Here is a 21,257-nt window from a genome sequence, read left to right as displayed (position 1 = left end):
GGAGGATCCTGCAATACCTCTCCTGGGCATATATCCAGAAGATGTTCCTACTAGTAAGAAAGACACATGCTCCACTATATTCATAGCAGCCTTATTTATAATAGCCAGAAGCTGGAAAGAACCCAGATGCCCCTCAACAGAGGTATGGATACAAAAAATGTAGTACATTTACACAATGGAGTACTACTCAGCTATTAAAAAGAATGAAATTATGAAATTCCTAGGCAAATGGTTGGACCTGGAGGGCATTATCCTGAGTGAGTTAACACACTTACAAAAGAACACAAATGATATGTACTCACTGATAAGTGGATATTAGCCCAGAAATTTAGAATACCCAAGTTATAAGTTACAATTTGCAAAACACATGAAACTCAAGAAGAATGAAGACCAAAGTGTGGACACGTTGCCCCTTCTTAGAATTAGGAACAAAACACCCATGGAAGGAGTTACAGAGACAAAGGTGGAGCTGAGACAAAAGGATGGACTATCCAAAGACTGCCATATCCAGGGATTCATCCCATAATCAGCCTCTAAACACTGACACCATTGCATACACTAGCAAGATTTTGCTGAAAGGACCCTGATATAGCTGTCTCTTGTGAGACTATGCTGGGGCCTAGCAAACGCATAAGCGGATGCTCACAGTCAGCTATTGGATGGATCCCAGGGCCCCCAATGGAGGAGCTAGAGAAAGTACACAATGAGCTAAAGGGATATGCAACCCTATAGGGGGAATAACATTATAAACTAACCAGTACCCCGGAGCTCTTGACTGTAGCTGCATATGTATCAAAAGATGTCCTAGTCGGCCATCACTGGAAAGAGAGGCCCATTGGACATGCAAAGTTTATATGCCCCAGTACAGGGGAATGCCAGGGCCAAAAGGTGGGAGTGGGTGGCTAGGGGAGTGGTGGGGGGAGGGTATGTGGGACTTTTGGGATAGCATTGAAAATGTACATGAGGAAAAAAAAAGGAATCCCACAAAAACACCAAGCTATACATCTATAACATATATAGAGAGGACATAGGTTAGATTCAGGCTCCCTGATTGTCAGTTGAATCTCAGTGAAATCCCAAGAGTCTAGGTTACTTGACTCTGAGTTTCCTTGTGGTATCCTGGATAATTCCAGCTCCTATAATCTTTCTTCCCCATCTTCTGCAGGATTCTCCAAACAATGTCTAATACTCAGCACAAAAGTAACTTTTATACTCCTGAGTAATTTTCTCATAGACTTAATGCTTCTCTCTGCTAACCTAGGCCTAGTACTGTACACTTTCATTTAGCCTCTCTGTACGATCTTATCTAGGCCAAGAGTGATTTCAGCCTTTGAGACTTACTGGTGTGTAAGACCACACCTTCCTAGTACTTGTTGCCCTCTGCCTGGCTCATTCAACTCAACTGTTTCATGCGTTTAGCAAATTGTATCTTATATCTTGGGTATCCTAAGTTTCTGGGCTAATATCCACTTATCAGTGAATACATATTGTGTGAGTTCCTTTGTGATTGGGTTACCTCACTCAGGATGATGCCCTCCAGGTCCATGCTAGGGAAATCTTTTCTAGCCTTTTACTAAGGAGTAATATCCATTTCTGATATTGAGGTATATTTCTTGTATGCAGGAAAAGGGTGGATAATGTTTTTTCATCCATTCTGTCAGCCTGTGCCATTTTTATTGGAGAATTTAATCCATTGACAATGAGAGATTTCAGTGACCATGATTGTTAATTACTGTTATTTTGATGGTGGTGGTGTTTATGTGTGTGTGTGTGTGTGTGTCTTCTTTTACTCATGGGAGGTTATTTATTGCCTATGATGTAGATGATGTGCTTGTATTAGAGCAGAGCTTATTTATTTATTGGTTCTAGTTGATCTTCTTCGTTGGAATTTTTTTTTCAAGTAATTATTGTAGGGCTCAGCTCTGTATAGATATTGTTTAAATTTTGCATTCTTATGGTATATCTTGTTTTCTTCTTCTATGTTTATTGACTATTTTTTCTGACCACTGTAGTCTGGGATACAATTGTGGTTTTTTTAAAAATATGTCCAGGCCCTTCTTCCTTTTAGAGTTTCCATTAAGGAGTCAGCTATATTCTGATAGGTTTGCCTTTATATTTTACTTGCTTTTTTGCTCTCACAGCTTTCAGTATTCAATTTTTGGACTATTTATTATTCTAATTACTATTTTGACAGGACTTCATTTTCTTTTCCCATCTGTTTGTTCATTGTTGAGTCTACTTATTTTAATAGCAGAATTAATGTGTGTCTCTGAACTCGGATCTTATGACATCCTTGCCCTGGGCTTTTGAGTAGGTTTACAATTGCAAGTGATGAATCTATGTAGTACAGTGAGCCAGAAACCCAACTAAGTTTGAGTTTCCACAATGTAGATCTGCCCAAATATATCTGTACTGTCTGTGGCTTGAATATATCTGAATTTTATTTATTTTACAGTGAACTTTCTGATATTTCCTGGATATGATAAGGATGATTAATCTCTCTGTAATTTCATTACATAACATTTTGTACTTTAAATGTGTAGTTCTTGCTCCTTAGGGATGTTTAACTACTCATCATTTTCATCAAATCTTTTAGTATTTTTGGGAAAATACATTATAAAAGGACAAGTGGAACAATGCAAAAGATAATGACAATGAATCTGTGTTACACATGATTGCAGAAATCAATCTTTTATGTCATGCTGAATATGTAGTAGGATGAGACTTATCAATAAAAATTAGAAGATCTTGGGGCTGAAGACAGTAAAAACTAGTTGATCTTGCGATGTGCTCATAATATTTAGAACAGTTGAAAAACTGGTAAATGTATTGATCAGCAGGCTGAGTAGAATACATCAACACTGTGATATATGGTCCAACAGTCACTGATGATGCAGCCACAACCTGCATTTTGAAAGTATAAGATGTCAAACAAGGTTCAGTTAGGTACTGACCACCTCAGGTGATCATGTACTTTAAGAAATGCTATGTTTGTTCAAGAATTGTGTATAAAGAAGGTAAACATGTTCTCCTGTGCCCACTGGAGAATGAAGAGTAGGTAAAACTTTGAGGACTGTGGAAATAATGATATTCCTACCCTGAATCATACCTCCTTTTGTTACTTTTTAAAACAAAATCTCAGTGAGCTTATTTAACTTATTGATATCCTAAGAAAAATATGATTCTCAAAATTGTTAAAGAAGAACATTACTGTAAAAGGAATTACAGTTTTTAAACCATGTGATTAATGTATAAAAATTTCTGGAGAATTTTTCTCATAAATCAAAAACTAAAATGAATGAGGAAGCCCAATGAAAATAGTTTGTCTATATACGTATTGGTTGAAATAACTTTTAATATATTGCATGAGGTTTCCTAAAGCAGAAACATACTTCATGAAACAGTGATGTTGTTCTCATTCAATATTACAAATTATAAATAATAATTACAAATTGTTACATATATAAAAGAAGTAATCATATGTTACATATAAACAATATAGTGAACAGTAAAGAATTTCAATTAATTGTATGGGACTAGCTCCATATGTTTCCATATTCATACTATATTTTAGTTTCAGTGAAAATTATAAATAAGCAGTTATCATATTTAATATTAAGAAATGTCTCTAATCCTCTTCTCTCTTGAGGTATCAGCCATAACTTGATTTCATATGAAATGACATCCTCACAAACCAATGTTTTCTATTGTCTTATTTCCTTGTCCCACACCCCCACTGTTTTTTCAATTCATTAAAAGTAAGTTACTAATCAAAAGTTTTATATGTGATTTGAGTGTTTTTCTGGTTGTTTTATTTAATTTTTTTTTATTTCAAGTGAAACCTTGTGAATTTCCACAATTCCAATATGGACATTTGTATTATGAAGAGAAACTGAGACCCAACTTCCCAGTGTCTATAGGAAAAATGTACAGCTATAAGTGTGACAACGGGTTTTCACCACCTTCTGGGCATTCCTGGGACTATCTTCATTGCACAGCACAAGGGTGGGAGCCTGAAGTACCATGCATCAGTAAGCCAATGTCTTTGTATTTAAATGTGTTTAACTCTTTTAAAGAGAAAGCACATACATAATTACAGTTAAATTTATCATGACAAACATAAGACCAAGGAAAAAACGTGTGAGCAAAAAGGCTGTTTCTGTTCTTTGGGAGCAGCTCTTCATGAAATGTACTTGCACACAATAGGGACTATGGAAATGCCTTTATCTCTTGCATATTTTATTTATACAAACTAAAGATACATGTTAATCATTTAAACATTTGTTATTAATTTTATTTCTGAATGCAATGCATGCTCATTAAACAGCTGGAAAGATAACATTTAACTTAAGCAAATGAAAGCTTTTACTTTTTTTTAATTTTTACTTTTTATGTTTCTTAGGGAAATGTGTTTTCCATTATGTGGAGAATGGACAATCTTCATACTGGGAAAAAATATATGTGCAGGGTCAGTCTGCAAAAGTCCAGTGTTACAATGGCTATAGTCTTCAAAATGGTCAAGACACAATGACATGTACAGAGAATGGCTGGTCTCCTCCTCCCAAATGCATCCGTATCAGTAAGTAACCAGCCCTTACATCACAAGATTCTCATGACTCTCTGTCCCTTCTGTATTAACTGTGGCAACATGCTTCATTGTTTCCAGTGTTGATAAGTGAATATTGAAGATTCCTGACTCAGGATGATTATGAAATTATTATTTACCATTAAACAAAATAGCTAAACACATCATTGATATAATAACATTTTAACTTCTAATTAACTCTAAATTCTCTATGATGTGTTATGGGGAAGAGAATTCTTGAGTAGTGTGCATGACACAGTTTTGATGTTTTTTCTCCAATATTTGTACCAATATGTTTATGTTGTGTCAATTTTTTCTTGTTGTGTATCCTTTTAAATGTCTGAGTTTTGCCTCAATTTATTTTTTTAAAAATAAATACCTTTAAAATGTTACAACATCATAGTATTGATATTCATTACTTTTAATGTCACTTGGGTTTTTTAAAATATGATCCTAAGTTAATTTATACTTAACCATTTTTCAAATTTAGTTTTCTTCTAATTTACACTTTAGTAATTTTTTTTATGTAAAAGTGAAGAATTCTAAAAAATAATCCTTTACTTATACATGTCAAAGAAGTGGGGTTTTTTTTTTAGACTTAATACTGCCAACTTTTTTTATATAGACTTGATTGCCATTATCTTGCATTTTCAGAACAATTTTGAAATTATCATATACTATTATCTTACTTTTTATGAATGTGATATATATTTAAAAGTATAGACTGATTTTCAATGCTTGTCAATTGCCTTTTATTATACCACTTGGCTGATGAGAAACTTTTCTTAGCCTCATTCTTTTTTAGACACTTGTCCTTTATTTAATTTCCAAGAATTTTTATCTTTATTTATTTAAAATTTTTAAAGATTAACATTATTGATCCATTTAAAACCTTTACTGTGTTTTTATTTGGTAGTTTTTCTTTTATACTAGTTTTCCTTATAACCTTAATTTTACATATTCTTTCTAGAGTTTTTGTGAATTGGTCTGAATTGTATGAATATACAATAGTTTAAAAATATTTCAGGTCCGAGCCGGGCGTGGTGGCGCACGCCTTTAATCCCAGCACTCGGGAGGCAGAGGCAGGCGGATTTCTGAGTTCGAGGCCAGCCTGGTCTACAGAGTGAGTTCCAGGACAGCCAGGGCTACACAGAGAAACCTTGTCTCGGAAAAACCAAAAAAAAAAAAAAAAAAAAAAAAAATTTCAGGTCCAATTTTCTTTTTTTTTTAGATTTTTTATTAGGTATTTAGCTCATTTACATTTCCAATGCTATACCAAAAGTCCCCCTTACCCCCCCCCCCGCTCCCCTACCCACCCACTCCCCCTTTTTGGCCCTGGCGTTCCCCTGTACTGGGGCATATAAAGTTTGCAAGTCCAATGGGCCTCTCTTTCCAGTGATGGCCGACTAGGCTATCTTTTGATACATATGCAGCTAGAGTCAAGAGCTCCGGGGTACTGGTTAGTTCATATTGTTGTAAAACCTATAGGGTTGCAATTCCCTTTAGTTCCTTGGGTGCTTTCTCTAGCTCCTCCATTGGGGGCCCTGTGATCCATTCAATAGCTGACTGTGAGCATCCACTTCTGGACATAGTACTACCTGAGGATCCAGCAATACCTCTCCTGGGCATATATCCAGAAGATGTCCCAACAGGTGAGAAGGACACATGCACTACTATGTTCATAGCAGCCTTATTTATAATAGCCAGAAGCTGAAAAGAACCCAGATGTCCCTCAACAGAGGAATGGATACAGAAAATGTGGTACATTTACACAATGGAGTACTACTCAGCTATTAAAAAGAATGAATTTATGAAATTCCTAGGCAAATGGATGGACCTGGAGGGCATCATCCTGAGTGAAGTAACACAATCACAAAGGAACTCACAGAATATATACTCACTGATAAGTGGATATTAGCCCAAAACTTAGGATACCCAAGATATAAGATACAATTTGCTAAACGCATGAAACTCAAGAAGAATGAAGACCAAAGTGTGGACACTGTGCCCCTTCTTAGAATTGGGAACAAAACACCCATGGGAGGAGTTACAGAGACAAAGTTTGGAGTTGTGACGAAAGAATGGACCATCTAGAGACTGCCATTTCCAGGTATCCACCCCATAATCAGCTTCCAAACGCTGACATCATTGAATACACTAGCAAGATTTTGCTGAAAGGTCCCATATATAGCTGTCTCTTGTGAGACTATGCCGGGGCCTAGCAAACACAGAAGTGGATGCTCACAGTCAGCTATTGGATGGATCACAGGGCTCCCAATGGAGGAGCTAGAGAAAGTAACCAAGGAGCTAAAGGGATCTGCAACCCTATAGGTGGAACAACATTCTGAACTTACCAGTACCCCGGAGCTCTTGACTCAAGCTGCATATGTATCAAAAGATGGCCTAGTCGGCCATCACTGGAAAGAGAGGCCCATTGGACTTGCAAACTTTATATGCTCCAGTACAGGGGAACGCCAGGGCCAAAAAAAAAAAAAAATGGGAATGGGTGTGTAGGGAAGTGGGGGGGGGGAGGGTATGGGGGACTTTTGGGATAGCACTGGAAATGTAATTGAGGAAAATTCGTAATAAAAAAAATATTTCAGGTCTTTTTACATTTTAAAGTCCTATTTTTTTTTTTTTTTTTTTTTTGGTTTTTCGAGACAGGGTTTCTCTGTGTAGCACTGGCTGTCCTGGAACTCACTTTGTAGACCAGGCTGGCCTCGAACTTAGAAATCTGCCTGCCTCTGCCTCCCGAGTGCTGGGATTAAAGGCGTGTGCCACCACTGCCCGCCTTAAAGTCCTATTAAGGCTGATTGATTTAGTTTTCCTTCTTCAAGTAACTCAAAATATCTTAAGGGAACTGAAAGCTTTATGCTCATATTCCAAGGACTTACCTATGAAAAAAATCATTTTTCTTCAGGAAACAGTTGATAAATAGATAGTGCTCAGGTCAGTGGCACTGAAAGATGAGCCTGATTGTATGACTACAACACCATCTAGAACCAGTCTTCTGAGGAATTTATCTTTTTCCCTCTTTCTTCAGCCTGAGTTCAATTCTACTATTCTAGGTATTAAAATTTCCTTTCCTTACTGTTGTGTTTTGTTTCTACTACATTATATCAATAGAGTAATGCATTGTAGGCTTTTGTTTGTTTGCTTGATTGCTTGTTTTCATTCTAGAATTTTAATTTTTCTTTTTTTCTGTTTTCATTGTTCTTTTCTCATGCAATACATCCTGATCTCAGCCACACTTCTCTCCATTCCTCCCAGTTCCCTCCACTCCAATCTCCTCCATATAAGCTGTTCTCCATTTCCCTTCAGAAAAGAGCAGGCATCTTAGTGATACCAAATGAATACAGCATAGCAGAATGCAAGAACACTTGGTTGAAATTGCCATATCAAAGCTGGAGAAGGCAACCCAGTAGGCAGAAAATGGTCCCAAGGCAAAGCAGTGAGACACTTGCTCTGTTAGGACTCTCACAAAATGCCCAAAATAAGAAAACACAGAGTATATACAGACCCACTCAGCTTCTAGGATTACAGCTTCCATCTCTGTAACCTCTATGAGCCCTGCTTAGTTGATTCTGTTTACCATATACTACTAGTGTCCTTCAACCTTCTGTCTCCTAAAATCTTTTCTTTTCATCTTTTTCTGGGTTGTACTATCTTTGCCTATTGTTTGTCTGTGTGTCTCTGCATCTGTTTCCATTCAGGTGCTCAACAAAGCCTCTGTGAAGATGATTAGTCTTGTCAGTAATCTATGAGTGTAGCAGAATATTATTAGCAATCATTGACAGTATTTGTTTGTCAGTAATGTTTGGTACCACTACATTTCTCTGAGCCATACAGCTTCCCATTCCTGTCCATCATCCCATTGTGGAGTATGGACTTCCTTCATGGTTTGGGGCTCAATTTAGATCAGTCATTAGTTGGTCACTCCCATAAACACTGAGATTCCTTCACCTTAGCACATTTTGCAGACAGGACAGTTAGTGGGTAAAAAGATTTAGGCCTTTGTTTCCCAGTCCCACCAGTGGAAGTCCCACTATGCCTCCTGACTTCTTTCCTAGGTTTTCAATCTACAGAGTTGTCTCCCTTTGTGATTACGTTATTGTTTCTACTTCCATTTTTAGAACCTGTGTGGTTTTATTCAATTATTTCACCTGTTTGGATGTGTTTTCCTATAATTCATTAGGGGATTTTTGTGTTTCCTCTTTAAGGGCTTCTACCTATTTACCTATGTTCTCTTGTATTTCTTTAAGGTAGTTATTTATGTCCTTTTTATAGGCCTCCATCATTATCATGAAAAGTGACCTTATATCAATATCTTGCTATTCTGGCGTGGTGGTATATCCAGGACTTGATATTGTATCAAAGTTGGGATCTGATGATTCCAAGTAACCTTGGTTGCTTTTGATTATGTTCTTATGCTTGCCTCCCACCATCAGATTATCTCCAGTGTTCCCTGTCCACAATATATCTTATTGAAGCCTGTCCTTTCTGTAAGAACTCCTCAGAGTTCAGCTTTCTCTGTGATCCTGTGATTCTGGGATCTTGTGATCCTGAGATTCTGGGTGTGCCAGAGTTCTTAGCAGTCAAAGCTTCCCCTGAGATGCTGAGATCCTGGTGTGACCAAGCTCCTGGGATTCTGGGATCCTACAGTCCTAAGATCCTGGGCATGCTATGGCACCTGGAAGTCATATTTCCTCTGGGGAACCTGGGTAGGGCTTTCCACTGAGTTTAAAACCATGGTAGACCAGCACCGCCTGAAGGAACCCAAGCCACTGGTCGAGCAGGGTTCCTGTGTCCCTATTCCTGGTGGCCCCAGGCACTCATGGTTCTTTTGGAACAGATGCTGTATTCCACTCACCAGAGATCCTAAGACCCTGGGCATGCTATGGCAACTGGTGTGTAGAGAGTACTCTGGGAATCATGGGAATGTCAGTTTGTTTCCTAATTAACTATTTTATTTATTTTCATTTCAAATGTTGTCTCACTTCCTCATCTCCCCTCCAATTACCCATTCCTCATCCCCAACCATTTTGCCCCTAAGAAGCTGCTCACTCACCTACCCATCTACCCATTCCTGCCTAATCCTTTAGCATCAACCTTATCTGGGGCATCAAGCTTCCACAGGACTAAGTGCCTCCCTTCCCATTGATGTCAGATAAGGCAGTCCTCTGCTACATATGTAGCACTAGAATAAAAGAGCCTATGTATAACTTCTTTATTTATAGTTTAGTTCCTGGGAGTTCTGAGGGGCCCATTTAGTTGATACTGAAGTTCTTCCTCTGAAGTTGCAATCCCATTCATTTTCTTCAGTCCTACCCCTAACTCTTCTGTTGGGGTCCACAGTCTCAGTCTAATGGTTGACTGAAGCTATCTGCATCTGTCTTAGTCAGGTGCTGGCAGTGCATCTCAGAGGACAGCCATATCAGGCTGTAGTCTGCAAGCACATCATGGTATCAGCAATAATGTAGGGATTTGGTGACTGTAGATGGCATGGATCCCAACATGGGACAGTCTCTGAATGGCCTTTCCTTCAGTCTCTGCTCCTTTTGACCCCCTTCAATTCCTTTAGAAAGGAACAATTCTAGGTTAAAATTTTTGAGATGAGTGGGTGGCTCTATCCCTCAACTGGGGCCATGTCTATCTATTGGAGGTTGTTCTCTCTCCACTTTGTTGGGTATCTTGGGTAATGTCTTCCCCCATAGGATCTTCAGAACCTCTCCCTTCCCTGGCATCTGGGACTTTCTAGTTCCTCTACCCGCCACATTGCTGCATATTTCTCTTCATTCTCCTGACCCTCTTTACTTCTCTTCTGTCTCTTCCCCTTACTAGCCACCACCACATATACACTCACACATTTTTACCTAATTAATCTATCTTCCAGGTTCCTCCACCCCTCTACCTCCTGTGATTATTTTGTTGCCCTTTCTTAGTGGGATTGAATACATACTTTTATACTTTGGTCTTACTTCTTTTTAAGCATCATATGGTCTATGAATTGTATTGTGAGTATTCTGAGCTTTTGGGATATCTACATATCAGTGAGTATAAACCACATATGTCCGTTCATCTATGGGTTACCTCACTCAGGATATATTCTTTATTTTCTTCTTTTGTCTGTCATGATAGTTTTCTTTTTGTGAGTGCTCCAGTAATAGTGTCAGGCCTTGTGGCCTCCCTTTGAGCTGGATCCCACTGTGGGCCTGTCACTGGACCTTCTTTTCCTTAGGCTCTTCTCCATTTCCAACCTTGAAATTCTTTCTATTGTTCTAGCTATCACTTTGTGTGCTATATTGAATAGATATGGGGAGAATGGGCATCCTTGTCTTGCCCCAAATTTTAGTGAGATTGCTTCAAGTATGTGTTCATTTAATTTGATATTGTCTGTTAATTTGCAGTAAATTGCTTTTAGTATGGTTAGGTATGGGCCTTGAATTTCTGATCTCTCCAATACTTTTAACATGAAAGGGTGTGGTATTTTGTCAAATAATTTTTCTGCATCTAAGATGATGATGTGAATTTTTTCTTTGAGTTTGTTTATATAGTAGATTATGTTCATGTATTTTTGTATATTGAAGCAACCTTTTGTTTCTGGGATGAAGTCTTCTTGATCATGGTGAATGAAGGTATTGATGTGTTCTTAGATTCAATCTGCAAGAATTTTTTTTAATTAGGTATTTTCCTCATTTACATTTCCAATGCTATCCCAAAAGTCCCCCATACCCTCACCCAACTACCCTACCAACCCACTCCCACTTTTTGGTCCTGGAGTTCCCCTGTACTGGGGCATATAAAGTTTGCAAGTCCAATTTTATTGAGTATTTTTGCATCTATATTCATAATGGAGATTGGTCTGAAGTTTTTTTGTTTTTGTTTTTGTTTTTTTGGTTGTGTCCTTGTGTGGTTTAGGTATCAGAGTAATTATGGCTTCCTAGAATGAATTAGGTAGTTTCTATTTTATGAAATATTTCGAGAAATATTGGTATCATGTCATCTTTGAAGTTCTGGTAGAATTCTGCAGTAAATCCATCTGACTCTGGCCTTTTTTGTGGTTGGAAGTTTTCAATGGCTTCTCTTTCCTTATGGCATATGGGCCTGTTTAGATAGTTTACCTGCTCTTGATTTCACTTTGGTATGTGATGAAAACCATCCATTTCATCTAGATTTTCCAGTTTTGTAGAATACAGGATTTTGTAGTAAGATCTGATTTTTTAAAAATTTCTTCAGTTTCTGTTGTTATGTCTCCCTTTTCATTTCTCATTTTGATAATTTGGTTACTGCCCCTAGAACCTTTAATTAGTTTGGCTAAGGGATTATCTATCTTGTTGATTCTCTCAAAGAACCAGCTTTTCATTTTGGTGATTCTTTGTATTGTTCTCTTTGTTTCTATTTGTTGGATTTCAGCCCTGAATCTGGCCTTTTCCTTCTGTCTACTCCTCTTGGGTGAGTTTGATTGTTTATGTTCTAGAGCTCTCAGGTGTGCTGTAAAGTTGATAATGTAATATCTTTCCAGTTTCTTTACCAGGGCACTTAATGGTATCAATTTTCCTCTTAGCACCACCCTCATTGTGTCCCATAAGTTTGAATTTGATTTGTCAAGATTTTCATTAAATTCCAGGAAGGCTTTAGTTTCTTTGTTTCTTGCCTGACCCAGCTATCGAGTAGAGAGTTTTTCAGTTTACAAGTATACGTATGCTTTCTGCCTTTTTCACTTTTATTGAAGACCAGCCTTAGGCAATGGTGATCTAATGGGATGCATGAAATTATTTCAATATTCTGGTATTGGTTTAGGGTTGTTTTGTGACCCATAATATGTTTGACTTTGGAGTAGGACCCATGAGGTGCTGAGAAGAAGGTTCATTCTTTTGTTTTAGGGTGGAATGTTCTGTAGATATCTGTTAAATCTATTTGGTTCATAACCTCTACTAGTTTCACTGTGTCTCTGTTTAGTTTCTGTTTCAACGACCTGTCCATTGGCAAGAGCCAAGTGTTGAAATCTCCCACGATTATTATATGGGTTTCAATATGTGTTTTGAGCTTTAGTAAAGTTTCCTTTTTTATTAGATATTTTCTTTCTTTACATTTCAAATGTCCCCTTTCCCAGTTTTCCCTCTGAAAACCCACTTTCCAATCCCCCTGTCCCTGCTCATAACCCACACAACCCTTCTTCCCTGTCCTGCCACTCCCCTGCACTGGGGCATCAGGCATTCTTAGGCTTAAGGGCCTCTTCTTGCATTGATGTCCAACAAGTCTACCCTCTGCTACATATGCCACTGGAGCCATGGGTCCCACCATGTTTATTCTTTTGTTGGTGGTTTAGTCCCTGGGAGCTCTGGGGTTACTGGTTAGTTCATATTGTTATTCCTCTTGTGGGGCTGCAAGCTCCTTCAGTTGCATCAGTTGTTTCTCTAGCTCCTCCATTGGGGACGTTTTGCTCAGTCCAATTGTTAGCTGAAAGCATCCACCTCTGTATTTGACATGCACTGGCAGAGCTCTCAGGAGACAGTTAGATCAGGCTTCTGTCAGCAAGCACTTGTTGGTACCTACAATAGTGTCTGGGTTTGGTGACTGTATATTTGATTGATATACAGGTGGGAGAGGCTCTCTATGATCTTTCCTTCAGTAAAGCTTCTTTTAAGGATGTTTGTGCCATTGCATTTGGGGAATAGATGTTTAGAAGTGAGACTTTGTCCTTGAGGATTTTCCCTTTGATGTATATCAACTGTCCTTCATCATGTTTGATATCATTTGCTTAAAAGTCTATTTTATTGGCTATTATGATGTCAACTCCAGCTTGTTTCTTGGGACCATTTGCTTGGAAGACCTCTTACCATCCCTTTACTCTGAGATAGTGTCTTTCTTTGTTATTGAGGTATGTTTTTTGTATGCAGCAAAATACTGGATCTTGTTTTCATATCCAGTATATTAACTTATGCCCCTTTATAGGTGAGTAAGGCCCATTAATATTGAGAGATATTTAAGATGACTGTTGGTTCCTGTTATATTTGGTTTTGTAGGTAGCTTTATGTGCTTTGGTTCTTTCCTTTTGCCTTGTTGTGAGATGCTTAATATCTTATATTTTCTTTGGTATAGGTACCTTCCTTTTGTTGGAGTTTTCCTCTAGGATCTACTATAGGGCTAGAATGTTAGATACCATTTGATTTTGGTTTTGTCTTGGAACATTTTGTTTAGCATGATATTTTCTTGTTCAATCAATTTGCCAGAAATATTCATGGAGTTCTGGTTTTTAAAGGCTAAGTATTTTTCCCATTGTGTAAATGGAACACATAAAAATAGCAAATTTTCTGTATCCTTTCTTCCAATGGTTGTTTCCAGTTGTGTTTTCAGCATGTTGGTTGTTTTCAGATTCTGGTTATTAGAAAAAGGTCTGTTATGTTCATAGTGGAGCACTTGTCCTTGTGATATGGTAGAACATCTTTTAGGTATATTTCCAGAAGGGGTATGGCTGGGTCTTGGTGTAGATCTGTGAGCTGAATTAGAACAGGTATTCTGGGAGGCAAAGAGTGCTTTCATTGGTTAGAGGGGGGGTCTGCTGTGTCACTAGTTATGGAAGGCTTCCTGTAATCCAGGCTATGGCAGATGTCCTGTGATCCTGTTTATGGCAGACCTCCTGAGAGTCAGACTGTTTCTGAAGGGTGCAGGTTAAGGGGGCTGGAATGCCAAGTCTGCCCTGGGCAGGGTTGTGGACTGAAATGAAGATGTGTCTCTGGCAGGGTGAATAGGTCCAATACAGGGCTCTGTAGGGGTCCCAGTTAGGCCAGGTGTTTGGGCTGGTGGGACTCACTGTGAGCCTGGTTATCATGGAACTCCTGTGAGTTATGCAGTCTCTAGGTGTGGGAGGGGATTATGGAGCACCTGATCTTATAAGCAGCATTCTTGAAGATGCTTCCCTTTCCCATTATTTAATTTTAGATTACTTATAAAAACCAGGTATTAATAATTATATTAATTTACATCTGAATCTTCAATTGAATCCCATTGGCAATCCTGTCTGTTTTCGGTATTTATGCCAATACTGCAGTTTTATTACTACATATCTGTAATAGAGCTTAAATCATGACTGATGATGACTCTGAAACAGAGTTTGTATTTTAGTTAATTAATTAATTAACTTAAATCTTGATCAAGACCCTCGTCCCTCATCTCTTTCCAGTCCCAGAACTATAAACCCCCAAACAACCCTCTCCCCTACTCTAAGGAGAAGAGGAAGCCCTCCTTGGGACATCCAGTTGCAGAAGGCCCAAGTACATTCAGTAGCATTGAGACCAGACCAGACAGTCAAGTCAGGGGAAGGGGATACAATGGCAGGCAACCAAAACAGCCTCCTCTACAATTAGACAGAAGTCATGAAAACTAAGCTGGACATTTGCTTCAAATGCAGAGATTGACTGGATCCAGTGCTGACAGGCTCTTTAGTTGTTAGTTCAGTATCTGGGTCTCCATGGGTCTAGGTTAGTAGATGTTGTAGGACTTCATGTGGTGTTCTTGACTTCTCCAATTCAATTCTATGCCTCACACTTTCACAGAGGACCCCAAGCACAGCCTAATGTTTAACTGAAGGTCCCTGTCTGTTTCCATATACTGCTGTATGCAGACTCTCAGGGGGCTTTTATGTTAGGCTTCTGTCTGTAAGTATGGCGGAGTATGATTGAAAGTGTCAGGGGTTGTTGCTCTCACATGTCATGGGTTTCAAGTTGGGCAGTCATTGGTTGGACATTCACTCAGTCCCTGCTTCATCTTTATACCTGTATATCTAGAAGACAGAGCAAATTTTGAGTTGATAAAGATATTTCCCAATCTGTTGATTGCCTTCTTGTTTTATTGACAGTGTTCTTTGCCTTATAGAAGCTTTATAATTTTATTAGGTCCCATTTGTCAATTCTTGATGTTACAGCACAAGCCATTGGTGTTCTGTTCAGAATTTTTGCTCTGTGCACACAAGTTTGAGGCTTTTCCCCACTTTCTCCTCTATAAGGTTCAATGTCTCTGGTTTTATGTGGAGGTCTTTGATCCGCTTAAACTTGAGCTTTGTATAATGAGATAAGGATGGATCAGTTTGCATTCTTCTACATGCTAACCTCCAGTTGACCAGCACTATTTGATGAAAATGCTGTCTTTTTTTCACTGGATGCTTTTACCTCCTTTTTCAAAGACCAGGTGACCATAGGTGTGTGGGTTTATTTCTGGGTCTTCAATTCTATTCCAATGATATACCTGTCTGTCACTGTACCAGGACCATGCAGTTTTTATCAAAATTGTTCTGTAGTACAGCTTGAGGTCAGGTATGGTGATTCAACCAGAAATTCTTTTATTGTTGAGAATAGATTTTGCTATCCTAGCTGACAGGAGCTGGATAGAGCTGTCTCCTGAGAAGCTCTGCCAGTGCCTGACAAATAAAAAAGTGGATGCTCACAGCCATCCATTGGATGGAGCACAGGGTCCCCAATGAAGGAGCTAGAGAAAGTACCCAAGGAGTAGAATGGGATTTCAGCCCCATAGGAGGAACAACAATATGGACTAACCAATACCCCCAGAACTCCATGGGTCAAAACCACCAACCAAAGATAACACATGGTGGGACTCATGACTCTCGCTGCATATGTAGCAGAGGATGGCCTAGTTGGTTGTCAATCAGAGGAGAGGCTCTTGGTTTTGGGAAGGTGTTATGCCCCAGAATAGGGGATTCCCAGGGCTTGGGAGTGGGAATGGGTGAGCAGGAGGTGGGGAGGGTGCTGGTGGGGTTTGAGGCAGAAACCAGGAAAGGGGACAACATTTGAAATGTAAATAAAGAAAATATCTAATAAAAAATTTTTGAGCTGAAGGTTTTGTGGGTGAATTGGTGTCCCTCTCCCTCCACTTTAAGTTCCACATGTTTGCAAAAGTTGAGTACTTCAGTCTCCATATCCCCTACTGGAAGGAATCTCAACTGGTGTTATCTCAGTAGACTTCTCAGAACCTCCTTCATCCCAAGTTTCCATCTACTCCCAGAGATGGGTTACCACACTCAAGATGATATTTTCTAGTTCCATTGGATTGTCTGAAAATCTCATACCTTTTTAGAAAATAGCTGAGTAGTATTTCTATTGTGTAGCTACTACATCTGCAAAAAGTGATATTTTGACTTCATCTTTTCCAATTTGTATTCCTGGACTATTTTGTGTTAGGAAATTTTCAGATTTAGCATTTTATTTGGATCAATGTATGTATTTCTTCTACTGTGTCTACAATAGCTCTTTCATATATTTTATTCTATTGGTGGTGCTTGCATCTGATGTTACTTTATTTATCTAAATTTTTACACCTCCAGAATTCCCTGACTTTTTGCTTTCTTTATTGCTTCTATTTACAGTTTTAGATCTTCTTGCCATACATTTTTCCCTTCAACTTTTTTTTTTTTTTGATTCCTTGACATTCCTTAAGGTATTCATTCAACAATTCAACTGGAAGCCTTGCTCACTGCTGTCATGGGTGCAAAATATCCCAACCATACTTGTAAACCATAGGCTAGATTATTAGACTGAATCATACACAATGTCATCATACTTATTAATTTTAGTTGTAGAAATTTTTCTGATAAATTCTTTATAAAATTTAATAACTTACATTCAAATTTTCACAAATAGATCACTATTTAACACATTTTAAAATAGTCAAAATAGTCCTCTAATTGTATAAATAGTTTATTGTTATAGATCTATATAAATCCATCTTTCAAATAAAATTCAGTTACCATACAAGCTATAACATAGAAGAACAATGCATACATGCTACTGAAAGAAATGAAATTAAGTTAGAAACATGATGCACAGCCAATGACTACCAGTAGACCAGTAGGCAGGCCACCCACAAACCTTCCCTGTTCTCTTGCTTCCCTCAGCCAGATACCCATTCACCCACTATAGGTCATTCCTATCAGAAGACCAACCTCTAACTCAGAAAATGAATATGTACCAGATCAGAGTCCACACAAGCCAACAGAAGTCTATCTTCCATCTCTGGTGGAGGCCCCATGCTCAATCATCCACAGAGATCCAAAGAACACTGAAGAAACAGAAACCAGGGGAGTGGGGAATGAACAACCATAAACCTAGAAATCAACATCTAGAGATAAAATTCATTCTAAACACAGATGTTTATAAACCAGTATAAGAACACAACCAACTACAAATAGGGCAACATGTTTCTACAAGAGCCAATGTATCCTAATTCATCAAGCCCTCAGTACTCCAAAACAACTGAAGCACGAGAAAATGACAATAAAACCTTCTTTATGAAGACAATCGTGGTCCAAAAAGAAGAGGTGAAAAAGTCTCTTAAAGAAATTAAGGGAAGGACAAACCCTTTCTCTAACTCCTCCTTTGGGGACCCTGTGTTCAGTCTCAAGTTTGGCTCTGAGCATCCACATCTTTATTCATCAGGTTCTGGCAGAGCCTCTTCGAAGACAGCTGTATCAGGCTCCTGTTAGCAAGTAATTCTTGGCATCCACTATAGTGTCTGGGTTTGGTGGCTGCATGTTGGCTGGATCCCCAGATGGGGCAGTCTCTGGATGGCCTTTCCTTCATTCTCTGCTCTATTCTTTGACCCTGTATTTCCTTTAGATAGGAGCAATTCTGGGTTAAAATTTGAGATATGGGTAGGTGGCCCCATCCTTCAACCAGGGGGAAATGCCTAACCTCTGAAGTGTCTCAGGTTGCTGACATAGGTCTGTGCTCCTTATCTATGTGAATATTGAGTGCACCCAGATTTTTGTTTTCATTCCACAGATTTTTGTATGTAGCTATCTTATTGATATGTGCATATAATGGGTGAACATTAACAAATGAGTGTCTGCATTTTTTTTGTTGGGGGAATAAATTGCTGCCACAAATTTATGCATTTTCTTTCACCTCCCCCACATGCCCTTGAATAAAGTAGCAGCTCTCTGGGAAAGCTTACTGCTAGTGCTTGGGATTGGAAAACTGCAGAAGAGGAATACTGAGTTTGGTTGATTTCCATTTGAAATTATTTAGATTGGTTTTGTGACCATTTTTGGTACAACTTGGATGTTCAGAATATCAGTAAAACACTTCAGGGGGATGTCTTTCTAAAGGATTGTGGTGATTAAAGGAATCTTTACTATCTTCCATTTTGAATATCTTGAACAGTTGGTGTTCTGGGAACCTTTGACCTTAATTTTTGGGATAGTTTTTCTTCTCATGTTCTCCATCAGAGTGTCTTGTTATGTGCTAGTGTGCTGACATTTGGCCAGACGAGGTAGAGGACAACCACTGAGAAATGGAGAGTTCTGCTCCATATTTTCCCTCTTCTTGCTTTTCTATGCCACAAGTCCAGTGACTCCAATCTTTTTGAGCAAAGTAATATTTGTTTCTAAAATTCAGTAAAATACCCATTTTTTCTTCTTTAGTTCTCATTTTGCTATTTTCTGAAAAATTTTCTTTTTACACAAATGCACCTCTAATGAACATCATTAATCTCTTCCTACTCTGGAATTTTAGTCCAGTGTTCCTCATTTTATAAAATGTGATGTTGCTAATTTTTACTGAAATATGTTGCCTTATTGTTTGAGTCTACTACTCTATTTTATTTTTGTTTCTTTATACTTTTATTATATTCTTTTACAACAATAAAATCACATTATTTTTTTTAACCTTTGAACAACCATTCTACTTTAAGCATGCAGCTACAATGACTCTTGAAATTATTGGTTCTGGAGTCTGTAGTAACTTTGGATATGTTTTCTAAGATCATTGTTCAACTCCAGGAACCCTAATGGGATAAATGAGTTCTAGGTTCCTTACTGATTCAATTTTTCTTAATCTGAAAGAATAAAAGAATGAATGGGGACTGGAGAGATGGCTCAGTAGTTAAGAGCACTGATTGCTCTTCTGAAGGTCCTGAGTTCAAATTCCAGCAAACACATTGTGGCTCACAACCATCCATAATGAGATCTGATGTCCTCTTCTGGTGCATCTGAAGACAGCTACAGTGTAGTTAGATATAATAATAATAAAAGAATGAATGAAGAAAGAAAGAAAGAAAGAAAGAAAGAAAGAAAGAAAGAAAGAAAGAAAGAAAGAAAGAAAGGAAGGAAGAAAGGAAGAAAGGAAGAAAGAAAGACAGACAGCATTGTCCAGAGTTCTGACAATCTGTAAGATTATGGATTCATTTGGACAAAAACATTAAGAATATTTTAGGAAATATTATAAGTCCTTTAAATTTTACTTTGTTAGAAAAAAAAACATTCTCAGATGACTATGACGATGTATCTTAAGGTTTGTTGTTGTTGATTTTTATTTTTTGTGGCCTAGTAATGTGAATGATTTTGATTATTTCAGGTTTTCATGTACAAATGACTAATGGCTACTTTTGTATTTTTTAATATTGTAAATCCTTAAGCAGCTGTGCAACCCTCACTTTTTTTCTTACTTTTTACCCTTGTAGAGACATGTTCAGCATCAGATATACAAATTGACAATGGGTTTTTTTCTGAATCTTTTCGTACATATCCTCTAAATAGAGAAACATCCTATAGATGCAAGCAGGGATATGTGACAAATACTGGAGAAACATCAGGATCAATAACTTGCCTTCAAAATGGATGGTCACCTCAACCCTCATGCATTAGTGAGTATTTTATTATATTGTTGCAGTTATGCTGATGGTGCATAACAGTTTAATTTTATTCTCCTTTTATATGGCTCTTATTTTTAATTTGTAAACTTCAGGAAAAAATACACACCATTTTTTTTCTATTTTGACTTATTCCTGCATTTTAGAGTATCCTTTCACTTACCTTTTCAATACTTTAAAATATCCTGTACTTTTAAATCTAGTGAAGAAGTCTTTGAAGAGCTGCAACTCCTTGAAAGTGTGATGACCTTGTAATGTGTATTTGACACTGTGAGTTAAGGTTCATGTCAGAACAGCTCCCTCTTAGAAGATCTTTTTAAATATTTTGATATTGGAAATAAAGAAATGCTTCCAGGTACCAGCAAATTTTGGTGTTTGGAAACATTCCCTTGTTTTAGTTAATGAATATTTTCTAGGATCAACAATTAGTTCATCTAATCTTATTCATTAGAAAAATACATAGTGCTATTTTTCAAGAAGTATTCAACATAACTCAAATGATAAGTTGATTTAAGATATTCACTAATTTTATAATATCTAATACTTTTCAACCACCGTAATTTTACAAGATCTTATTAAAGAAAAGGCAATTAAAATTATACCCATTGTAATATTCATTTATATTAGGTTATAATTGACATGGATTTATTGGATTTTTACTGCTAAAAATTAAACCCTTGATATACTACCTGTTTTAAGCTCACCTAATCTATTTCTCTATTTTATGAGTCATTTTAATTACTAAATATAGGATGTTAATTCACAAAAGGCTATCATATTCCCCTAAACATATACATTTTCACTTGTCTCTTCCTTTGGAGTGTGCAATAAGTTTATGAAAAATTAGCTAAGAAACTATTTCTAAAATAATATTTTATAAATGTTTAAGAAAGGATATCAATGCTATATAAAATTGTATCTTTCATTTTAATAACTTTCAAGAAAATAAATTATTGTTGGTTTCCTTAGTTTCCTTCAATCCTGTATTTAATTTGTTATCATATATTAATCT

At 37.5% G+C, this 21,257-nt stretch overlaps 1 protein-coding gene across 4 annotated transcripts in view; it reads left to right on the top strand.

The window, feature by feature from the left end:
• LOC110288641 (complement factor H-like) overlaps window positions 1-21,257 on the top strand; it is a 77,697-nt gene that overhangs the window by 31,704 nt on the left and 24,736 nt on the right. For 3 of the 4 annotated variants that reach the window (XM_085841654.1, XM_085841656.1, XM_085841659.1), the window contains exons 2-4: window positions 3,837-4,031; window positions 4,403-4,579; window positions 20,057-20,239. In XM_085841654.1, the coding sequence (XP_085697780.1) occupies window positions 3,837-4,031; window positions 4,403-4,579; window positions 20,057-20,239 (555 nt within the window). The remainder of the gene's footprint in view (window positions 1-3,836; window positions 4,032-4,402; window positions 4,580-20,056; window positions 20,240-21,257) is intronic. The other variant, XM_085841663.1, reaches the window with a different exon arrangement.

This window comes from Mus caroli, unplaced genomic scaffold (assembly GCF_978045245.1).
Source record: "Mus caroli unplaced genomic scaffold, Mus_caroli_1 scaffold_1, whole genome shotgun sequence".
Classification (NCBI taxonomy): domain Eukaryota; kingdom Metazoa; phylum Chordata; class Mammalia; order Rodentia; family Muridae; genus Mus; species Mus caroli.
This window is presented reverse-complemented; position numbering and strand designations above follow the sequence as displayed.